This window comes from Dipodomys merriami, unplaced genomic scaffold (assembly GCF_024711535.1).
Source record: "Dipodomys merriami isolate MVZ:Mamm:240054 unplaced genomic scaffold, mDipMer1.0.p SCAF_5, whole genome shotgun sequence".
Taxonomy (NCBI): domain Eukaryota; kingdom Metazoa; phylum Chordata; class Mammalia; order Rodentia; family Heteromyidae; genus Dipodomys; species Dipodomys merriami.
The window spans coordinates 22,205,037-22,228,835 of record NW_027206068.1 but is presented as its reverse complement, the minus strand read 5'-3'; the positions used below and the strand labels follow the sequence as shown (position 1 = coordinate 22,228,835).

Here is a 23,799-nt window from a genome sequence, read left to right as displayed (position 1 = left end):
GATGAAGAATTCTAGCAGCTGGCTATACTCTGCTCTAAAATATGTTTTTTCTATTAGATTTGCCCATCAATTTGCTTCCCAGTGGGATGAATCTTTTTTCTTTTTTGTTGAAGAGGAAATACCAGTTATTTATAGTAACTGAAGGAAATAATGAACGGTTGCAAAAGCCACTGAATAGCACGCCACCAAGTAAACAGATCTATAAACAGTCACTTTCGACAATAGTGGGGTGAGATGCTCAGGCAGGCTGGGTCATCAAGCTAGGTCAGGTCAGCTCAGGAAAACTTCTAGGCTGTTGGCTCAACTGTCTGAGCAGGAACAAATTTCAATCAAGAGTTAACAAAGTGTTGCAGCAGATGACAGCGGTCATTTTAGGTCTTTATTCACAGCAGTCCTATCATCCGGTCACAGAGCTGTGCCAGGTGGCTGGTTAGATGTGATTTCTTTTGCTTACTTTTTTTGTCTGTCTGTCTGTCATGGGGCCTGAACTCTGGGCCTGGGCCCTGTCCCTCAACTCTTCAGCTCAAGGCTAGCGCTCTACTACTTGATCTACAGTGCTACTTCTGGCTTCTTCTGTTTATGTGGTACTGAGGAATTGAACCCAGGGCCCATGCATGCAAGGCAAGCACTGAGCCACCTTCCCAGCCCCTTTGCTTGCTTTAAACAAGGGGTGTTGGTTTAAAGAAGCTAGGTTTTTAAATGCACTATCAACCTTTTCTGATTATTTCATTTGGTCTCTTTCCTCCTCTTGGTTGTAGAGTTGTGAAGGATAAGGTATACAGCAGGGACAAATACCACTTTTTTCTATGCTATCTGTCATCTTCTAAAGATGCAAACAAAAGGGTGAAAGCTCTCATGCTCCACTTGTCTTTAAAACAGGGTCTTGCTATGTAGTCCAGGCTATCCTGGAACTCATGATCCTCCTGGTTCAGCTTCCCAATTGCTGGGATGACAGACTCACAGTACTACACCTAGCTCTCTTTGATTCTACAGAAGGCCAAATATGAAGTGAGACCATTTAAAAATAAAATCCAACAATTGAAAAAAAATCCATTTTTTGATTTATAAATCCAGAACAGAACATGCCAAAAAAGTTCATTAGGTGTAAGTTACAATGACCTGCTTGCTGACTTAGTTCAGTTCTGGGGTAATATTAGGTAAGAGTCATCATCATCAGAAGATGATGATGAGGATGAAAAAGGAGAAAGAAAGACAGAAGAGAAGAGAAAGGAAAAGAAGGCTACACAGACAGAGATATAACCCAAACTGAAGATAATCCCACTTAGTCACAGCCCTCTGTTTCCAGGGACACTGTGAAATTTCTGAAGCCTAAGCATGCTTGACTATTAAAGTTTTTAGCTTTTAAACTTCAATGATTTAAAAAAGTCACTTCTCACCTGGGCATAAGTAGCTCACATCTATAATCCTTCTTAGGACACTGAAACCTGAGGATTGTAGTTTGAAGCCAGCCAGAGAATTAAAGTCTGTAAGACCCCTTCTGGTCCAATTAAAAGCTAGACTGGAGGGCTGGCTCAAGTGGTAGAGTAACAACCATGGGTAGAAAAAGCCAAGTAAGATTGAGAGGCCCTGAGTTCAAGCCCTGGCACTGGCACACAGATACAAGTTATGTTTCTCATAAAATTCTGACACAGAATTGTAGAAATGGTATGTTTTTAGAATTTACAGTTCATTTTCATACTGAAGGTGGAGGGCTGTTTGTTAGCTATCATTGCATTGTGTCATTATTGAACAGGTGCTTGTTATTGGCATAGACAACAGTGATGTGGAAGATGAGGGCTGAAAACCTAAACTTTGATGACCCTGCTCATCTCTCTACTCCATTTCCAATAAAACCCTTCAACTAGAGTGGAATTCTGCACATTCTCTTTGTGTAGCCCCTCCAGATGGCTGTGTGTCTCTTCCCACAGACTGAAAACAGGGGTTGAATAGGTCTTATTCTCACTATCTCTCACGACCTCCCAAAGACTCACTGCTCTCTAATTTCTGCCCTGTGTTCCTACCTTTCTTCCAGGCACAATCTCTACACAGCAACCTTAGCGATTACAGTGTAAGCCAGCTAACCACACATCAGCTGGAAACCTCTAGTAGCTCCTGTCTTCTTTCTGAATACAATCTGAAGAAGTGTTTAGTATAACTGACAAAGCCGCACATGATTCCTCTCTTCCCTACTCTGACTTTCATCCTCATTATTGTATAAGAAAACTGGCTTTCTAGCAGTTCCTCAGACATGCCAGGCAAGCTGTTGCCCCAGGAAGGACTTTTTACCCTAGTTTTTATGCCTACAATGCTTTTTTTCTTCTTTTAAGTCTCTACTCTTGTATCACACATTCACCTAAATATATTACTTAACTGTACTTCCAATCTCGCAACCCACTATCACTTCAGACATTTACTAATTGTAATTTTCCTTATTAAGTAATAAACTCCATGATTTTTTTTCCTGTTGTGTTCACTATTACATCCCCAGTACCTGAAGAATGATTTGGTGCACAGGAAGTACTAAAAAATATCTGACCTGACTTATGGAACTGAAACCCCTTCATACAGCTATATAAAATAAAATATCTGAATAATGAATAAATGGGTTCCTTCGTTTTGGCCCCTAACATAACACTGATGCCCAGTCAATGCCTGGTGCCTGAGCTAGACCAAGTTAGGCTGAATACACATCCTTTTTCAGGAGCAAGTACACAACCACACAACCCTACCCTCATCATTGCTACAAAATAAAGGAAGGGGCATGTTCTTAAAACCTCACATTGGTTAAGAGCTCAGGACCGACTCACTGTAAAATTCATTAGCTTCAGTGAATTTGGCATTAATTTTTACAATGTGAGTCTCCTTAATTCCACCTTTTTCTAATAAGAAAACAGTCTGGGGCAGATTTTTTTTTCTTTTGAGTACTAATATAGATATGACTCATACACATAAATAGATCCAGAAAAGGTATAGAAAGACAGATGGTATTTGCATATGGCTGCTTATTTATATATATATATATATATATATATATATATATATATATATATATATACAGATATGCATGCATGATGGAAAAGTCCTCCATGAAATGCCAACTGTTGCTTAATGACTGTCCTGATCAAATCCTAGAAGCATATTATCCTCTAAGTGACTTTCCTACATTTTTCATGAAGAAATAAAATATTTACAGGATGCTGTCTCAGTTTTCATTACTATTACAGTCATAATAGAATGTTGCCATGGCTGATACAGCTACCCACCTTCAAATAATCGAAATATAAAGATTTACATTTATATTTGCTTATTATCACATACTTCATTTTATTTTTCAGCATGGCCTATTTGCACTTCAGAACTGACAATTCAAAAAAATGTGTCAAATGTCAAAAGAGACAATAACCCATAATTCCTGAGTTTGGTGCAATCCAAGTCACTTACCAGGCATGATAATATTAGAAAATCCCAACTTTCTTGTTATGGACACTCCATGAGAAAAGACTGAGGAGTATTCTCTTCTGATTTGTTCAATATCTCCATGTAATAGCTGCAGGGAAACTGCCAAACCTAAACAAAGAACAGAGATCAAGTTCACTCAGAAGAATAGAAACAACATAAATAGGAATGGAAATCTTTCAACCAGCTTTAAACCTCGGTATCAGCTTTAAACCAAGGATTAACATTCACATGACCTCAACCAGGTGCTAGTGGCTCAGGATTGTAATTTTAGCTACTTATATAAACAATATATGCATACATAAATACATGAATACATACACATATATTCACACACCAACTGAATAAAAACTATATGAATAATATCTAGAAAATGTCTAGATATATGTTCAACACCTGCATCTGAGAGTAGGATGCTAAGAGAAAAAAGGCTGGCTCCCAGTCCCGCATCTCCTCTGGCCCTGGTCAAGTGAAATACAGTTTTGTGCCAACATTTATTCTAGCAACAGATGACAGGTAATGAGATCAAAATGAGAGCTTTAACTTTTTTCCCAACTCTATAAGGCCTATGAATAATGACTTATCAGATATCAGAAGCCTAAACATAAATCTTAAGACCTAACAATTCAAGGATTTTAAGATTATTGATGGAGATTTCTCTTCATTTTAAGTTGCTGAGGTGATTATATACAATCAAAATTACATTCTTTATATAACACAGAGTAGAAAATCAGGAAGACATTATTTTCTCAGAACTTACCAGGGCACAGTGTACTTTCACAAACAAAAGGGAATTTGTTACTATAGCAGTAATATTATCTTCTTTTCCTTTTTACCCCAATTATAATGACATTATCACAGTGGGGCATATAGAGAATGAATGACAGTCTTTCACATATAATTTCCCCAATTCTTAAGCAAGGAATACAAAAAAAGAAATTAATGCCACATCTGTGTGAACAAGTTTGTATGTATATATTTCAAATATATCTCTTTCAGCTTCTTTCTTCCTCTTTAAAATTGTATTGCTTTGAAATAAGAAAGACAAAAATAGCATATTTCAAATATGCTATTTCTCCTTCAGCTTTTGAAACCTTTCTTCGTCTTTAAAATTGTATTGCTTAAGGGTGAACTAATTGAGCAGTGATACTTACTAGACACTATGTTGAAAATGAACCGTACAACTTCTGGGGGAAGGGGTGGGGAGGGAAAAAACTGGGAGAAACCAAAGGAAGAAGTAATACTATTCAAAAAGAAATGCATTCAATATCTGACTTATGTAACTGTGACCCCTCCGTACATCACCTTTACAGTTTTACAGTACATTTTTAAAACTAAAATGAATACAAAAATATTGCTTTAAAACAAGAAAGACAAAAAGGTCTCTTCTCTACCAACTTGTCAAAGGCAACTTATTTTGAAGAACTTTGTCACTGACCACAACTCAATTTAAAAGTGGATTTGGAGAGCGGACCAAAACAATGATAAATCTGTGGTCCTCTATGATCTTTAATGTCCATCGTCACTTATTAACACTTTTCCCTCAATCAAGTACATATTTTGCACAAATTGTCACTCCCATCAATTTACAGTACAACAGTGTGCTCCAAAAGCAAAGGCATAGGGGATGACTGATTACAATCTCCTTGTAATGAAAAAGCAATGTAAAACTTATTCATACACACCTATATTAGGATATCCCTGTAACCTTCCTTTAATACTACCAGCAAACAACTAATAACAACAAAAGCAGTGTTCCATTGGATTGCTTGCTTTTCAAGAGGCAATTAAAAAAAAAGGAAAGGAGGAATACTTGACCTCAGCTTTCCAATTTGAGAATTAAGTCAGTCAGTCAGGTAGGAATTCCGAACAACAAGTCTGTATCCTATTTTTACTTCCCATCCTTATTCCCATCACTATGACTTGAGTTTACTAAAGGCAATAGTACACAGGAATGTCTGTCCTTACACAGCCATGGACAATGAAGTAGGAGAAAATAAGCCCTCTGGAAGATTTGGTAGAGGTAACTCTCAGAGCAGTGTTGAAATATTATGAAACCCAGGGTCTGGGTCACACAGAGGAACTAAGACGTGTCAAAATCCATCTGTCTCAGCAGCTACTTCTCCCTGACTCATGCTTGCCCAATAACTCCAATTGATCAGTGCTGCTTCTCTTCTTCCACTTTCGTCCTTTTGCCTTGAAAATCCTTAACCCGTGCTATCAACACCATCATCAACACCATCATCAGGGGTTGGTATATATAAAATACCAGCCTGTGCCAGGCCCAGTATCTAGTACCAGTTCCTCTTCAAGCAGAGATTACTGCTCAAAAATCTCAGTGTAGATTACAAGCAGTGCTTTTCAACAGAGAGAAAGATGAATTTAAAACAGTGTTTGAGATCCTGTGATTTTTTTTTACAAGTGTCAATCATTTTACTGAGACTTCTCATGAAATGCTATGATCAGATACTTAAACATACATGTGATATACAAAGAAAAAAAATCACCAGGCTGGGAAGGTGGCTCAGTGGTAGAGTGCTTGCCTTGCATGCATGAGGCCCTGGGTTCAATTCCTGAGAACAACATAAGCAGAATAAGCTAAAATGGCGCTGTGGCTCAAGTGGTAGAGCACTAACTTTGAGCTGAAGAGCTGAGGGACAGCACCCAGGCCCAGAGTTCAAGCCCCACAACCGACAAAAAAAAAAAAAAAAAGTAGAAAAAAAATCACCAGCAATGAAGAAACAAAGAGGTTATGCGTTTCAGAATAGGGACAGAAACTAGGAAAGCTGCTTAGGATTCTTGCTTAGAAGCCAGCACATAGTTAGCCAATAGTGACTTATTTAGGAAAAAAAAAACCAAAAAAAACCATAAGATGGGGGCTGGGAAGGTAGCTCTGGGGGAGAGTGCTTGCCTTGCATGCATGAGGCCCTGGGTTCAATTACTCAGCACCACATAAGCAGAAGAAGCCGGAAGTAGAGCTGTGGCTCAGGTGGTAAAGTGCTCACCTTGAGCTGAAGAGCTGAGGGACACAGTGCACAGGCCCAGAGTTCAGGCCCCAACAATGGAGAAAAAAATAAACAAACAAACAATCATAAGATGAATTGTTCCCAGAGGCTAAGCCAATGAGAAAAGAAAGACATTTAGTCAGAAACAGTGGGAATCCTGAAGAAAATTAAAGAAGATACAAAAAGGAGAACAAAAAAATGATGTAAGGAAACACTGAGATGGAGGGAAACTAATAATGAACAGAGAAAAACGTATCTATGTTCTGTAGACAGACAAAGTGTGGAGAGAAGAGAACCCAAACCAACAGAGATGACCCATTTGAGAGACAGCACATTGAGGCAGCCAGCTGTTGGATAAGGAAAAAGAATGCTGATGTGAAGTGATGGGAATCTAGACAAAATTGTATGGGGGAAAAAGCAAAACAACACATTTAAGAGTTAGCTACATCTTAAAATTTTGGTAAAAATGTTCAGTTTGAATATTTAGAAAAAAATATAGATTAAAGCCCTGGGTGTACCTACTTTGATTTGTCTAGCCCAATTATCATTGGCATTAGTGAGATAATTGTTACTTGGAGTTGACCTAGTGTCTCCAGAATGAAGAATTCACAGTCAAGAATTGGAAAGGCCATGGTGGAGGTGTGGCTCAAGTGGTAGAACATCTGCATAGTAAGTGTGAGGGCTTGAGTTTAAATCCAAGTACCACAGGAAACCAAAAACAAAAGAACTGGAAATGCCAATTAGATGGGGGAGGTGTATTTGGCTGCCATTCAAATCCTCTGTCAAATAAAATGGGTACTTTCAAGAAGACAAAAGCAAAACAAGACAAAACAAAATATAGAGCTGTGGTAAAGTCCTCAAGGACCAGCCTATAAAGAACCATTTGATTCCTATTTACTTCTTTAATCAGGAAAATCCCTTATGCTCTTTTTATAGTGGTCATTAGGTATAACCACACTCAAGAGGATGGAAAAATGAGCCAGTAAATTTTAAGAAATAACTTATCAAGACGAAGAAACTACTCATCACTAAAGAGAAGAGACTTAGCCAACACCTACATGATCTTTATCAAAAATGTTAAGCTCCAAGTAGCAAGGTGATTGCTACTCCAGTGTTAGATGGGGATTTGTAGGTATGGGGTGGCTAAGAGATGTGGCTAAATCAGTGCAAAATTTCAGTAAGTATGTACTGGGGGTCTGTAGTGCAGTGACTATAGTTAATAATAAGGTATTATGTACTTGAAACTTTTTTTGAGACAAGGATTTCCTATATTGCCCAGGCTGGGATCCAACTTAAGAGTCTTCTGCTTTATTTACTTATTTTTTTTGTGGGTTTTGGGGTTTGAACTCAGGGCCTGGGTGCTATCCCTGAGCATTTTTGCTCAGGGCTAGCACTCTACCACTTTGAATCACCACTCCACTTCCAGTTTTTATGGCGATTAATTGAAGAGGAGAGTCTTACAGTCTTTCCTGCCATGGCTGGCTTTGAACCACAATCCTTAACTTTCAGCCTCCCTGGGATTATAGGCTTGAGCCACCAGCTCCCTGCTGAATCTTCTGCTTTAATTTCTAACTTTTGGGACTATAAATATGCATTACAAGGCCTTTTGGAGACAGAGTCTAAAGGTCTAACTATGAAGTCCAGGCCGGCCTTGAATTCATGATCCTTTTACCTCAGCCTGCCAAGTGCTGCCATTACAGGTGTACCACACATGTTAGGATAGAATTTAAATATTTTACCACAAAATCAAGTATGTGGGATAAGAGAGGACCTTCATTCAGTAGTTTCATAATATATAATATATGCATAAATAAGAACATAACATTGTATGCTATAAAAATACAATTTTAATTGTTAATTACACTTTAATAAAGCCAGGAGAAAAAAAGGTATTTATACATTTTAATGACCTGAAGATGAGCCTTATCTTTTGAGTTGCTATCATTTATGACACACTGTATGTTCACAGAACATCGTCTTTCATTCAACTTCCAGCACTAGGAACTGCCATAAAACTTCCTGGCCTAGGCCATTTCTGAGGGTTAGAATAATTTCCAAAATTTTCTGCATTATTTTAATTTAATTAATTCATTTATTTATTTGCTGGTACTGGGGCTTGAACTCAGAACTTGGGTGCTGTCTCTGAGGTTTTGTTTTTCCCTCAGGACTAGCATTCTACTACTTGAGCCATTGCTCCATTTCTGCCTTTTTGTTGGCTAATTAGACATTAAGAGTCTCACAGCTGGGTGCTGGTGGCTCATGCCTAATCTTAGCTACTCAGGAGGCTGAGATCTTAGGACCACAATTCAAAGTCAGCTGAGGCAGGAAAGTCTGCAAGACACTTATATCCAATTAACCAGCAGAAAACTGGCAGTGGTACTGTGGCTCAAAGTGGTAGAGGGCTATAGCCTGACCAAAAGAGCTCAGGGACAGCGCCCAGGCCTTGCATTCAAGCTCCATGACTGACAACAAATAAAATAGAGTCTCACAGACTTTACTAATTATGCTGACTTCATACAATTCACAGATCTCAGTCTACTGAATAGCTAGGATTACAGGGATGAGCTACTCAATGCCTAGCTCTGTACAGTTTTACATCCTTTCTGCCACAATTCAGAATGCTTACCATTAACAGCAGTAATTAATGGTTTGAGAAGGTAAAAGGTATACACAGAAATATGTACAATGGAGTTCTTGCTGCTTGGGAAATGATATCAAATAATAAATATAAGACACACATAAACAAAATAGAAAACAGAATGAGTCAAGAATGCCAAAATGAGAAATAATTATTCCTGAAAGAATCTGCAAGATAGAGAAAGAATTTTTATAGGATTTTTGATAACTTGTGAACTAATTTGAAAAATAATTTTGTAAAATACATAATGCTTGCTGGGTGACAGTGGCTCACTCCCATAATCCTAGTTACTCAAAAGCGTCAAAACCAGTCTGAGTAGGAAAATTCACAAGACTCTTATCTCCATTTAACCACTGAAAAAAGCGAGAAGAAGAGGTGAGGCTCAAGTGGTAGAGTGCTAGCTTTGAACAAAAACAGCTTTGGGGGGGGTAGGGGGAGGATGGGGAGGGATGGGAAGGGGAAACAAAGGAGGAGGCTACAATGCTTGATAAGAAATGTATTCATTATCTTGCCCATGTAATTGTAACCCCTCTGTACAGTATTTTCACAATAAAAAATAAAATGAAATAAATAACTAAACAAACAAAAAAAAACAGCTAAAAGACAGTGCCCAGGCCCTGAATGGTGCAGCCGTGTGTGTGTGTGTGTGTGTGTGTGTGTGTGTGTGTGTGTGCGTGCATGTGCACACATGCACAATATATAATGCATAATGCTTTATAATAACCTTTTCTGGCCATTGACATAGTACCAAAAATGAACTTGCTATGGGAGAAGTGTTCTCCTTATTAGAAGAAATGAAATCATTGAACTTAAACATCAGCCTAGATGTTTATGCCCTAAGTATGGATTTATGCAAAATTAATTTATTTCTAATTTTAAATAAAAGCACATTTAATTTGGAGTCTGTTTTATGAAAACATATCTTTCATTAGTAAGCTTAGCATATATAGCAGAAGTGTAGAAAAGAAAGGCTTGCAAGTGAGAGATTTAGTTCTTATTTTATGAGAATTAAAGCAAGCTCAATATATGATAGTTCCTTTTAAATTCATGAAATTCTGCACTTTTATATTTAAAACGGCAAGCATGGAATGATTTATAAGCAGCAGTCAAAATTAATTTATACTGCATCAGCCCTTTTGCCACTAATGAACCAAATTACATGTAGCTCTGAATGCATAGCAATGCAAAAATGGAAAGTCATGACAAATTTATTTGCTGAATATATGTTGTTTTTAACTGTGCAGCTTAAAAATTATATGACACAGCTGCAAAATCTTGTTTCCTGGTTGACTTCTGTGCTTTGGTCTCTATATCTATAAAATATTGATACAAATTCTATAAAGTCTTTTGGGCCATGCTTGGTACTAAAGAAGTACTCAAGAATGTTGGGGTGAGGGGCTACTACAACTATCCTGCTTCTTCTATAATACCCTTATACTGTATTATATCTTATAAGTACCGCGTGCTAACTGATTGCGCCACTGAAGCTCCATACTGTATTATATCTTATTGCTTCTCTTGTTATCCCTCCCTATGAGGAACACCAACAAATTAGCTTTATTAAAAATGGCCTCAATTCCCTATGTGCCATACAAAAAGAAAATATTCCTTTTTTTTTGTCAGTTATAGGGCCTGAACTCTGAGCCTAGGCGCCTTCCTCAGTTCTTCAGCTCAAGGCTAGTGCTCTACCACTTGAGCCACAGCACACTTCCAGCTTTTTTTTTTTTTTTTTTGCTTATGTGGTGCTGAGGAATTGAACCCAGGGCCTCATGTATGCAAGGCAAGCATTCTATCACTGAGCCACCTTCCAAGCCTGAAAATATTCCTTTTAATAGGCTTTGTCCTCCAACTATTAGATTAATGCCAGGATTACAGTTAGTTCTATGGAGATTTCAAGATGAAACTCCATCTGTTTAACTCAATGCCTTGATATGGAGGATGTGACAAACTTGTAACTAAAGACTGAGAAATATAAGTAGGCAATATGCACACTCTCAGATGGGTAGATGAAATTGCTAATGAGGGAATATTCAGTGTCCAGATATTAATAATCCAGTGTTCTGAGCAGGCAACAAATTCAAAACCCCTAGGAAGGTGTTTATTGTGTCATCTAATGTGTCATTTACTATCCTATTTTGTATTTCTGTTACCTTCATTTTTTGTTTCATTTGTTTTTCTTTTCTTGATTTCTATTCTCTAAATAAATTGGGTTTGATTTCCCTTATTTTTTCTTTCTTTCTTGTTTGCTGGAAACTATATATTATACATAACATAAATAATGGACTTAGGACTATACTTACTCAGTAGCTTAATTCTCTTTCTGAACATGTGTAGGGAACTTGAGGCTTGGAACTCCAAGGGTGACATATTTTTAAGTTGCTCTTTACAGTCAATGCCTACATTGATTTGCCACCACATTTACCATTCGCTTTGCACATTCTCTTTCTAGATTCAATGCTTTTCCTCTGATAATTGTCTCTCTAATTTTACCAGTGAGTGTGGATGGTAAATTCTCTAAGCCTTTATCTGAAATTTCATTGGTTCCCCTGCTTGGGGTGGGGGGGGGACATAAAACGTTGGCAAGTATTGAATACAAAGCTGGCCATTTGCCCTTGGCAATTTTAAGACATTATTACATCACATTCTGACTTCTATAACTGCTGTTGAAGCCACTATTTATTTTGGGGTAGTGAGTATTTTCTTTCTGGTTTCTACTTTTAGCCTTAATGTTCTGTAGTTTCACAGTTTTATCCCATATGACTCTAATTGTCTTCATTCTTTTTTTGGGTGTATGTGAGGTACTATGGTTTGAACTCAGGACCTGGCACTTGATTTGTTTATATTTCAGGTAATGTCTTATATTTTTGCCAAGTGTTAGCCTCAGACCATAATCTTCCTACTATTAGTCTAGAAAAGCAAGACTGTAGTTAGCATATTTATATCAATCCTCATTTATTTTATCTCCTATATTAAGAGTTTCGTGAGGCTCGAAGACTAAACTTCAATGGTGCTTCCTTGTTGGTTTTCAGCATTTAAAAATATTCATATTCTAGCCAGGTTCTAGTGGCTCACATTTGTTAATCCTAGCTACTCAGGAGGCTGAGATCTAAAAATCGCAGTTATAAGCCAGACAAGGCAGAAAGGTCAAGAGTCTCTTATCTCCAATAAACTACACAGAAAAAGCCAGAAGTGGCTCTGTGGCTCAAGTGGTAGAGTGTTAGCCTTGAGCAAAAGAAGCTCAGGGGCAGTTCAAGCTTCAGGACCAACAAGGGCATCAGATAAGGACCTCATATTTAAAATATAATTAGAGCTGAAAAAAATTAAGCCCCCTCCAATAAATCCTCAAAGAAACAATAACCCAATTAATAAATCGGCTAACGACTTAAAGATAGACTTTTCAGAAGAAGTAAGAATGATCAATAAACTCATGAAGAAATGTTCAACATCTCTGGCCAGACTAAAGCAACTGAGATTTCACCTCACCCCAGTTAGGATAGCCATTATCAAGAAAACTAACAATGACAGATGCTGGTGGGGATATGGCCAAAAGGGAAGGCTATTACACTGTTGATGGGAATGTAAACTTGTTCAACCTCTCCAGAAAGCAGTATGGAAATTCCTCAAAAACTAAACATAGAACTTTCCTATGACCCAGCAATTCCACTCCTGGGCATTTATTTAATACACCACAAATTAAAGCTACCTGCACAACCATGTTCATTGCATCATTGTGTACCATAGGTAAAAAAATGGAATCAAGATGCCCCTTAGTGGATGAATGGATTAAGAAAATGTGGTATATATACACAATGGAATTCTAAGGTTCTATCAGAAAGAATATTGTCCCATTTGTAAGGCAATGGAAAGACTTGGAAAAAATTATATTAAGCAAAGTAAGCCAGGCCCAAAGAAACATAGGTTACATGGTTTCTTTCATTTGTTGTAACTAGAAAGTGCCTATAAATCTAAAGACACTAGACAGCAAAAGACAAAAAAATATACTTGGACATGATAAGTTATACAGGACTCTAGGCATTCACATAGTGAGACCTAAGGAGGATATTCTTAGGAAAGGATCACAAAGGTTCAGTAGGATGGGCATATGATCAAATAAAATGATGTTTATTGAAATGAACTACAACAAATGGAAACAAGAGGCTTTAGGTTAATTTGCTTCTTTTTTTCCCCCCTTCCTTTATCACTGTTTTTGATTTTTGTACCTTCTGTCTTGTAAGTAAGTTTATCTGTTTTGGAGAGGGTAAGGGGGAACAAAGAAATGGTAGGATAAAGGGTGAATAAATATAGCTGTAATACTCACTAGATACTATTTTAAAAATAATAAATTTTACTATTTTGAAAATAGTAAAAATAACGTGGGAAAGAGGGGTCAGGAGGAAAAAACTGGGAGAAAACAGGGAAGAGATGTCACTATTAAAAAAGAAATTTACTCATTACCTGACTTGTAACTGTAATCATTCTGTACATACATCACTTTTACTTCATTTTACATTATCAAAATAAATACATCAAATAGAGAGTCTGGAAATAGGCTGTTCACTTCAACTCACCAATAATATTCAAAGGTTTAAATTCATTAAAAAAAAATAAGCCCAGTTCAACAAGATGTGATAGTGGCACAGAAAAGAGTTGGCAAGATACTTGTTGGTAACTTTAATACTCTAGGTGAAACTGAAAGAAAATTTAAATTCATTAATCTATAATCATACTTCTATAGTCACAAATTATATTGTGAAAGAACTAATTTCAGTAGGTTTCCTTGAGCACATGAGAACTCTGGAAGTAAATGGAAATACAATCAGGGTCTTCTACTCTCGAAACAAATTTCCCTTCCCTTTTTATTCATTAATACTATAATTCTAAACCTTTCAACATCAAACCTCATAAACCGCAACCTTTGTTTATCTCTCTCATAAGTTGTATCAATTTTTCTATCAAAACAAATACCCAAGCCCCTCTTTATTTTTGTAATTTGTAGCAACTTTCATTAAAACGTTCATATTCTCTTCAAAGAATCCCACTTCTAAGACACCAAGGATAAACTCTAAAATACAGTTGTTATTTACAAGATATGTAAAACTTGAAAGTTCTGAAAGCCCAAGTGTAAGCTAAAGAAGTACCTCACTGCATTAGAACTCAACACCAAGAAAAGTTATACAATTCCTTAAATTTAACCAACATTTTCAACTTCCAACTGTTTTCCTCTTGGTTTGGCACAACATAACTACAGAAACAAACCTAAAGTATCCATCTTATAACTGAGGTTTAAGGTAATCTTAAAATGTTACTCATTCATGAAACAAATATTGATCAAAAGCCCTCCAGTCATTGAATATTTGGGCATTTTAAATTTAATAATGTTTAAGTAGACTGTGCATACTTTAAAGAGTTCAAATTTATATAGGAGGTATTCTATTATAGAGGAAATATGTTTCTCTATACCATTTCTTGGAGATTTTTTTCTAGAATTATTCAATGTTTACAAATTCTTGTGCCTTAGCATAATTTTATTCCTTTAAATTGTATAAACTTTACCTTAGAAAATGAAGCAGAAATTGAGGTTTAAAAAAATAGGTTGTACAAGGTAATTCAGAGAATGTAACGTTCAAGCTTTGAAAGAACAAAAAAGACAAGGTGAAAAAATGGAGAAATACCGTTTCATGCAGAGGGCATGTACAAAACCCTACCACAGCAAAGACTAGGTATGAGGGCTGAGATGGAGCAGAAAGAAGGCTAAAAAATGTTTGAAGCAAACAAAGACACGTGGTCTAGAGTTGAGTCTGGAAAGATAGGCAGCAGTTATGGCTCAACTATTACTCGATGTACAAAGAAAAGCCATTGGAAAGTTCTAAGTAAAGGAAACATGACCCAAAAGATGTTTTAATAAATCATTTTTGATGTTGCCTAGACTATCGTACCAGGAAAGGGCTGAACAGAACTGATGAGCCCAATTAGTTGTTATTGTGGCAACGAAGCCAAAAGACAGGAGAAACTCATGGTAATATGGTAACAATAGAAATGAGGGAAAATAGTTAAAAATAATAAAGCTAAGTTGAGATGCTGGTGCGTCACACCTTTAATCATAGCTACTTAGAGGTTACAGGTTAGATGTTTGAAGCCAGCCTGGACAGAAAATCCTGTGAGACTCCCATATCCAATGAACTGACAAAATGCTGGTTTGGAGGAATGGTTCAGATGGCAGTGACAGCTATAAAAGCAAGCAAACTGAGTAAGAGGCCTTGATTTCAAGCCACAGTATCAGCACACACTTAAAAAAGCTGTATCTTAAAATACGAGAAGTCATATGTCTTTGTGACATATCTGAAATCAGGAGATAAGGGAAATTGTGGATTGATAGAAAGCTTCTGAATACATATACTCTATTGAGATGGAAATGTTAGTTAATAAAAGAACTAAGAAAAACTAGGCCCTGATACTAAAAAACAAAACATAAACTGTTAGCTTTGCTGTGTTTCATGAGGATCTGTTACTTCTCTGAGGTTATTGCTTTCAGTTTAGACCAACTTAATTTAGCATTTCTTATAAGGCATGTCTTTTACCAATAATTGCTTAGTTTTGTCAGGGAATGTCTTTATTTTGCCTTAAAATATGAAAGACAGTTTTGCTAGACTTGGATTCTTGGTTCATAGACTTTATCTTTCAACACTTTGAATGTATCATTCCACTGGCTTCTCAACTCCATTATTTTTCATGAGAAGTCATGAGGTAACCACATAGGGGTTTTTTGTTTGTTTGTTTGTTTTTTGTTTTTGTTTTTGTATGTGATGAGTAGTTGTTTTCAAAATTGTCTTGACTTGCAGAATTTTCTCTAAGATGTTTCTAGGTAAGAATCTCTTCCTGTTGCTCATAATTACAGAGCTGAACTTTGTGCATATGTTAAAATACTGCTGTTCATCAAATTGGGGATATTTTCTATACTTTCCTAAAGTATTTTGTGTGCTCCTTTCTATCAGTACTCTATGCCTGGTATTCTTCGTATGTGTTATGTTTGTGTGCTTTAAGATGTCCCTAAGATTCTGTTCATTTTTCTTCTTGTGTTTCTTTTTTCCAAAATCTCCCTAACTGCTGAGAGTACACATCAGTTTGAATGTCTCTGGGCTCATTTCAATAAGTTTCTTTCAAGAGAGCTCTCAGTTTTATCTATTTAAGGACTTCAGTCCCTCTGGGATAAATTTCGGAACCATTTTTCCAGTGCAATAGGCAGGTATGAAGGCCTACTTCTGTGCAATGATGTCACTTCTTCATGAGCAAGGTACTGGACTAGAGCAATGACTCAGTCAGTTTGAGATGCTAAGATCAGTGGAGCTTATAAACAATCCAAGTTTATTTCTTACAGTTCAAGAGACTAGAAGTCTGAGGTCAGGCTGTCATAATGGTTGGATTCTGGAGAGGATCCTGTTCTGGTTCAGCCTACTGTCTTCTCATTATGGAAAAAGGGTGCGTTATCTAAGGGCCTCTTTCATAAGAGAACTAATGTCAGTCTCCCTCTCCATCTCTTACCATCTATAGTTATCTCCTGAAGGCCCTGCCTCCTAATGCATCATGTGATGATTAAAATGTTAACATGCACTTTAAGGGTGAAGAAAATCCGTGCCCAATGTTCTCAGCCTTTTGTACCTGAAGCAGAAGCTCTGCACTATGTGTGCAGATTGTCTAGAGGAAGGGAGCCTCTAGCCTTTCAGACACATTTCTAAGAGTTCAGCCCCTACATCTCTGAGGTTATACAGATGACAAAAGAAGGCAACCCAATCTTTTCTAGTCAGATGTCATTTTCTTTGACTTGGACCTAAGTTAAGGGAGTGGGATCCCCAAGATACACCTGCTTGGAACTGTCTCTAGCATGCTGAGCTGAGGCAGGCAGGCAGGAAGAAGGTTGGTTTAGTAATTAGTCATTAGTGAGTGCATGTCTCTACCAGGCGAGATAACACTGTTGAAAAAGGAGTCCATGAAGCAAAAGTCGGGCCAACAAGAAGAGAGTGGAATGTAGAAATGAAATCAAGATGACAACAGAGGAATACGAACAGTATTGTTCTTATTCCAAGATGGCAGAGGACAACTTGCTAAAAGCCTGTACCCAGAAGAATAAGATTATCAAAGTGACAGCTATCTTTCTTACCACTGTCATCTTGCAGAGCCAGGACTTATGCTATTAATGGTACTTGGTCAAATCTGGATATGTATTTTCTGATGTACTTTGAAAGCCAATTTAAAATGAAAAGCAAGAATTAAATGAATACAGGAAAAAGAGAGAAGAGAGAAAGCAAGGGGAGAAAGGAAAGATGAATAAAATGAACCAGAGAAGAGAAGAGAAGAGAAAAGAGGAGAAGGGTAGGAAGAAAGAGGAGGCACAGATGAACAAAAAGTATCACTCTGAAGAAGTGAGATTGATCAAGAAACAGTGTATTCATAAACTGCTTTGTTAAGTGGGCAATTACTTAAACTCAAATTGTCACATAACTCATGGAGAAAATAAGAATAAAAAAGAATATCATTCTTTTGTAATTGTCACACCTGATTTCTGGCTTTACAATTGTATTACTGAATTTTGTGAATATGCCTATTCCTGTTTCCTTAAAGTAAATAAACTCTTAAAGAATTTCAGATTGGCATCCATGAGGAAAATTCAAAGTACCTGACAGTAAGATCATTTTCTGAAAATCACCTCCTGAAGATCTTTGAAGTGGGTAAGCATATCCTTTGGGATGCCTACCTTCTAATGAATAAAGAAAATGGTAAGCATGAGCAAATAATCTTATGATTGTATCTACTGGTCCATAGATCTCCTCATTTTAAATCTCAAAGTTTTGGGAATGCTTTCATGTTTTCTCTGAAGAAGTGGCCATGAGAAAATAAGACTCAAACAATATATTAGTACATATGAGTCATTAAATGTGAAGACAGAAGAGACAACCAAAATTATTTACTTTCATTGAATGTTATTCAGAAAAGAGAGCAGAGCTGGAAAAAAGCCCACACATACTCAGTGGAAGCTGTAATTTTAGGATTGGAGTCTATTCAGAAGGAATTAACATTTCCTTTTTGACTAGGGGTGGTTTTCACCTTTAAGTTTTATATTTAGTCTGATTTAGGATATCAACATTTCAGTGGCATATACTAAGGATTATGTCAAGAGTAAAAAGGTTTTGTGTGTTTGTTCATTTTTATTGTTCCTATTTATTACCTGTTTGTATTTTTCTTCCCACAATATGAAGCACACTGGAATCTGCTGACTGCAAACCAGTGTGTAAAATTGTATAGATGGCCTAATGGTGGTGTTCAGAACATGCTACCCTAAGATAAGGCATCTTGCATAACTCAATCTTTTGAGAGCTATCACATGCAAGAGATAGTCCTTGAGCTTCCCTTGCTCTTCTCTAAAATAGGTCTGAACACCCTCATACAAGAGATGCTTTCCTTATACCCAGAGGTGAAGGACAGCTCTATCACTTACAAGAGTCTGGTAGAGCAGAACTTGAACCAATAAATAGGCTATGCTCAGTTTCTCACAGTCTTTTATATCATTACATCATGTATTTGATGCCATTATATTCCTCTGTAAGTTGCCATTCTTCATTAAACCCACTATACTATAAAAACATTGAGGTTTAACTGCTTCTTCAAATCTCCATTTTTGAAAGAAGGCTTCCTAGGTCATATAAAACTTACATTAATAAACCTGAAAGCACCTCCTTTGTAAACCTGTCTTTTTTGTTCTAGGGTCATTTCCATGGACTTTGGATAATATTTTCCCTTTATTAAGATAGCATATATTACTATAATTCAGTATATATTTTTCATTTACTGAGGTGCTTGTGCACTTTTGTATATGGAAAAAAATCTTTGAAATAGTATTCCTAGTTCATATCAGAATTGGAAAAAAAATAAGTCCTTTAGAAAGTTATATTAATCTCTAATCACTGCTTCCATTAACTTATAATTTGGTGGTAAGGTTTTTTCTTAAATGTTATGGATAGCTTTAAAAATACCTTAGAGTGTCATTTAGTATCATAGTTTGAACTGTATTCACTGTTATTTATTCAAGACCCGTTACGAAGGGTCTTGAAAAGAGGAAACCAAAAAGATAACAAGCACTTGTTTTTACAATCTGGTTTTTCTTTTATTATATAAAACCTGAGAAGATTGTGAACACTAGATTAAGGTCTACAGGCCAGAAAATAGTAATACTAGTAGTATTGACAATAATTTCTTGATTTTGGCAATCATACTTTGTTTAGGTTCCATTTCCTGAAATGAGAGAGGTATCATGTCAGCAATTGGTTTCTAAGCAGTTCAAGAAAAGAAATGGCATATATCTATGCATGATATACATGTGTATATGTGAGTATGTATGTACATCTATATACATATATATGTATGTATATACATCTATATATATGTACTCACATATACACACAAGTTAGAAGCATTGATATAATCCTTAAGAATTATACTAGTTCAATAATATTGAAGTGAACATGTGTGTGTATGTGTGTGTATGTGTGTGTCTATGTCTGTGTATGTGGATCTGGGGGAGAATAAAAAGTTAATATAGTAAAATGTTAGCCTTTGAAAAATTAGGGCTTCTCTGCAATATTCTTGCAACTTTTTTTGTAAGCAAATTTAGTTGACTATTAAAAAAACTTTAGCTGGGTGCTAGTAGATCATGCCTATGTAATCCTAGCTACTCAGGAGGCTGAGATCTGTGGATTGAGGTTAGAAGCCAGCCCTGGCAGGAAATTCTGTGAGACTCTTATCTCCAATTAACCAAAGTGGTAGAGTACTAGCCTTGAGCACAAAAGCTCAGGGACAGTGCCCAGGCCCTGAATTTAATCACAACAACTGATAAAAAAACAAACAAACAAAAAACTCTTGAAAGAGATTGTAGTTTAATAATTAGGAAGATCTAGGCTGGCAGTGTGGCTCAAGTAATAAGGTGCTTGCCATCAAGGGCAAGACAGTTGAGTTCAAACCACAGTAATATCAAAACAATAAGAACAATAACAAATTAGTAAATTCTGAAACCAAACAGAACATTAACATATTTCTACCCAACAGGTGCTGTCAATAAGCACTGCTTTTACATGTTACGAAAAAGCAAAGTTTCAAATAAAATGCTCAAAACCAAGGGGTGTTACATTTCATTTATACCAACTTGTTTTAGCTTGCCAAGACTACCGTGGCATGTGTATCAAACTTTTAAAAGACAAAAATAAAACCTAATATTTTAAAAGTCTCCCTTCACTGCAGCCAAATAAAGAGAATACGCTTTCTGAATACAATTGAATTGCTCTTATTATACACTGTAGTCTCCTCATCAAGGTGATTCCTTTAAATATGGGAGAGTTAAAAAATACAGTGGAAGGAATATAACCACATATACTAATATTAATAAAGATTTTAGAAAGCTACCTGATGAGCAAATACCATTTTTTTCTCATTCTAAACTGCATGGTTAAAACTATTGGAGTATTTCACAAATATACAAATGATATGGAAAGAATTTTCAGTTTCTTAGGTTATACTGAACAGTCTGAACCAATGCCAATGATTTTTACACACTTCACCTCAAGTCTGAGAACTAAATTTGCCTCAGCAAATCATATTGGCAGTCGAAGTTCACATTCCTAGAATTCAACTGGTATCTACCAGAGGTGACATTTATATCAACCATTTGTTCAATAAACCTAAACCAGATCTGTCTGAATGGGTATTTTTAGAATTTCAAATTCTTACAAGATTGCTTCCTTGACTTTAAAATTCCCTTATTAAACAGCTTTGAAGATTTCAAATATCTTAACCTAACAAAATCTAACTATAGAGAGATATTATAATTCATTTTTTACTTTAAAAATTAAATAGACTGCTTGTCATTTTCTCCTGGCATCAAACTCAATGTAGATAGTGGTTAATTTCCCTTTGCAATTTGAGTATTAGATAAGATTGGGAAAAGCCCAGGTAACTAGATGAAGCCCTTTATTATCAGCCAAGATTACAACTCCAAGAGTTGAGAGGCCATCAATGAAGCATAGGTCTGGAAATTAGTTGGGGAAATCTGTCTCAAAGTAATTTTAAAGTTATTCTTTTGTTCTGTTTTTGGTACGCATGACCAAAGAATAATGAGAGAAAGCAGAAAAAAAAGCAAAAAGCAAACAAAAAACAAAACAGGAATTTTCAGAGTAAACTCAATTGTCTTGAAAATGTTTGGCTGAACTGCTTCCATTTAATGAAGAAAAAACAGTGAAAGTGAACATTTCTAACCATTTTTATAGCTAATTTACCATTTCAAGTTCTGATAATCTTGCTTCTTTAACTATTTTTGAGTAAGTCATTAAGGAGTCTCCTACTCAGTATGTTACCTGGGATTATAACTGCCTTTCCTCAAAAAGGGGACAGAGAAAGGGGAGAAGATGGTGACACATCAAGACTTTGGTGAAGAGCAAAAATTTTATTATGCTTTTAATTAATTAATTAAATTTTTTTTTTTGCTGGTCCCGAGACTTGAATTCTGGGCCTGAACGCTGTTCCTAAGCTCCTTTCACTCAAAGTTAGCACTGTAGCCCTTGAACCACAGTGTTACTTCTGGCTTTTTCTGGGTAGTTTATTGGAGATGAAGAGTCTCACAGACTTTCCTGCTCTGGCTTTGAACTTCGATTCTCAGATCTCAGCCTTCTGAGTAGATAGGATTATAGGTGTGAGCCACAGGCAGCTGGCTTTATTTTTTAAGTTTCATTCTAAGCTTTATCTCTCTGAAGCAGAACTGTGTAGTGATGGGGCTTAGATCTGGGTAAGCTGTGGCTTGAAAGAACTAGGAGGAATCAGGTAAGGACCAGGAAGGCTAAGTCACATAGATGTTGACTATGTACTCTCCTTCTGCCTAGAGTTAACATATGGAATCAGAAGGACAATAAGCAATTAAGTTAAAAGAACCCAGAAAAATATTTTAGCCATCAGATCTTTATGGAGAATAAGAGAGTATAATAGGGGTCAATCTAATAATCCAACCTATCTGCAAGCCAGGTTGTATTATTCCATTATATTTTATTATATTGAATTATTCTAAAGGCCTTCATTAGAAAGATTAAATCAGGATTCCATTTGGAAAAAAAAAAGTGAAGCCAGGTAACTTAAGAGGAAAAAAATAGAATATTCCACATGATAGAGTCAAAGTGAGTAAACAATACAAGCAGCTAATATTAGCTATACATACTAAATATGTATGCATAAATCATAAATCTCATAGTAAGTGCTTTGCATTAATTTTCTTTTAATCCTCCCCATGACCATTAGAAGATGATACTTCTGTTATCCCAGGGACAGTGTGATTCAAACTCAGGATATCTTGCTTGCAGAAGCAAAACTCATAAATACCATCTTAATCTGTGAGATGAAGCTTTTCATTACTTTAAGCAGAGATAAATTTGTAGTTTGGTTTAAGTGTATCCCTGACTCCAACAGAGGACTCCAAGTACACAGATCAAATAAAGAATAAAGCTATAGGAGGATATAAATAAAAGCCCATCATCAAGACCATCACCACAATGTTAGAAGTAAGAGTTTGGCCACTGCTATATTCAAATAACCTTACAAAATCCATGAAATGTATTCACAAGGGGAAAGGGTTGGGGATCCACAAGGAGTTAGCTGAGAAAGACATGTATTGCAGGAGTCCAACACATCCTGGTTAGTGAAGATGGCATCTGTAACAGTAGTAAAGTCAGGGGAAACATGGGAGAAGTCAGAGAGCCGGGGTTGTTTTCATCATTATTCATTCACTTAGCAAATTAAACCAAATTAAGAGCAACAGGATACTCAATAAGAAAGAACAAATTACAGACTCTCCCATTCACATTTATTAGGTAGAAAGAAAGGAGCAAAGTAAAATGAATTTGTCTGGGAGGTGTGAGATGACTCATAGGAAATGATTATCTTATAAATTGTGTCTGGATCAGCCTTGTCCCATAGAAGAATAATGTGAGTTAACTTTCAATTTAAAGCTTTCTACTTTCCACATTAGAAAGGTAAAAATAAAATAATTTTGATAATGTATTTTATTTAGCCCAATATTGCTACAATGTTACCCCTTTATCAAATAATCAAGAGAAAAATGTTTATAGAGTATTTTACATTTTTATAGTGCCAAGTGGGAAATATATTCCTGTCTATAGTTTAATGGCCAATGCCTCCTGAATGGGAGCCTCACAGGTCTATTTAATGATCAAATAATGGTTTGTGAAATCAATAAACACTAGAGATTAGAACAGAACTACTGGATTTGGCTAGAAGTCAAAGAGTTTGAAAAGATAACTTAAAAAGTAGTAGCTCTTCAATATTATTGAAATATATTAAAGTTAAACCACTTGGTACGTATATAATCAACATTGTTATTCTCTAACAGGAAAAGAGCTGGAAAGCAAATATGGCAGTTTCTACAGTGGTAGAACGCTTGCCTTGAGCTGAAGGGCTGAAGGACAGTGCTTAAGCCTGGAGTTCAAGCCCCATGACCAACAAACAGAAAAAGGAAAAAAAAGACTTTGTCCCAAAGCAAATAATCAACTATATAAGATAAAATCCAAATCACCTCCCTAGCTCCTGGAAGTACAAATGGGAAGCTGAGCTCACCACACTTCATTGCCTGAAGTGCTGCAATGTACTTGAGATGGA

General features: G+C 36.3%; 1 protein-coding gene across 4 annotated transcripts in view; it reads right to left on the bottom strand.

Annotated features, from left to right (window-relative positions):
- Dock4 (dedicator of cytokinesis 4) overlaps window positions 1-23,799 on the bottom strand; it is a 431,845-nt gene that overhangs the window by 150,369 nt on the left and 257,677 nt on the right. For all 4 annotated transcript variants that reach the window (XM_069996180.1, XM_069996183.1, XM_069996182.1 and 1 more), the window contains exon 13: window positions 3,442-3,567. In XM_069996180.1, coding sequence (XP_069852281.1) covers window positions 3,442-3,567 — 126 coding nt within the window. The remainder of the gene's footprint in view (window positions 1-3,441; window positions 3,568-23,799) is intronic.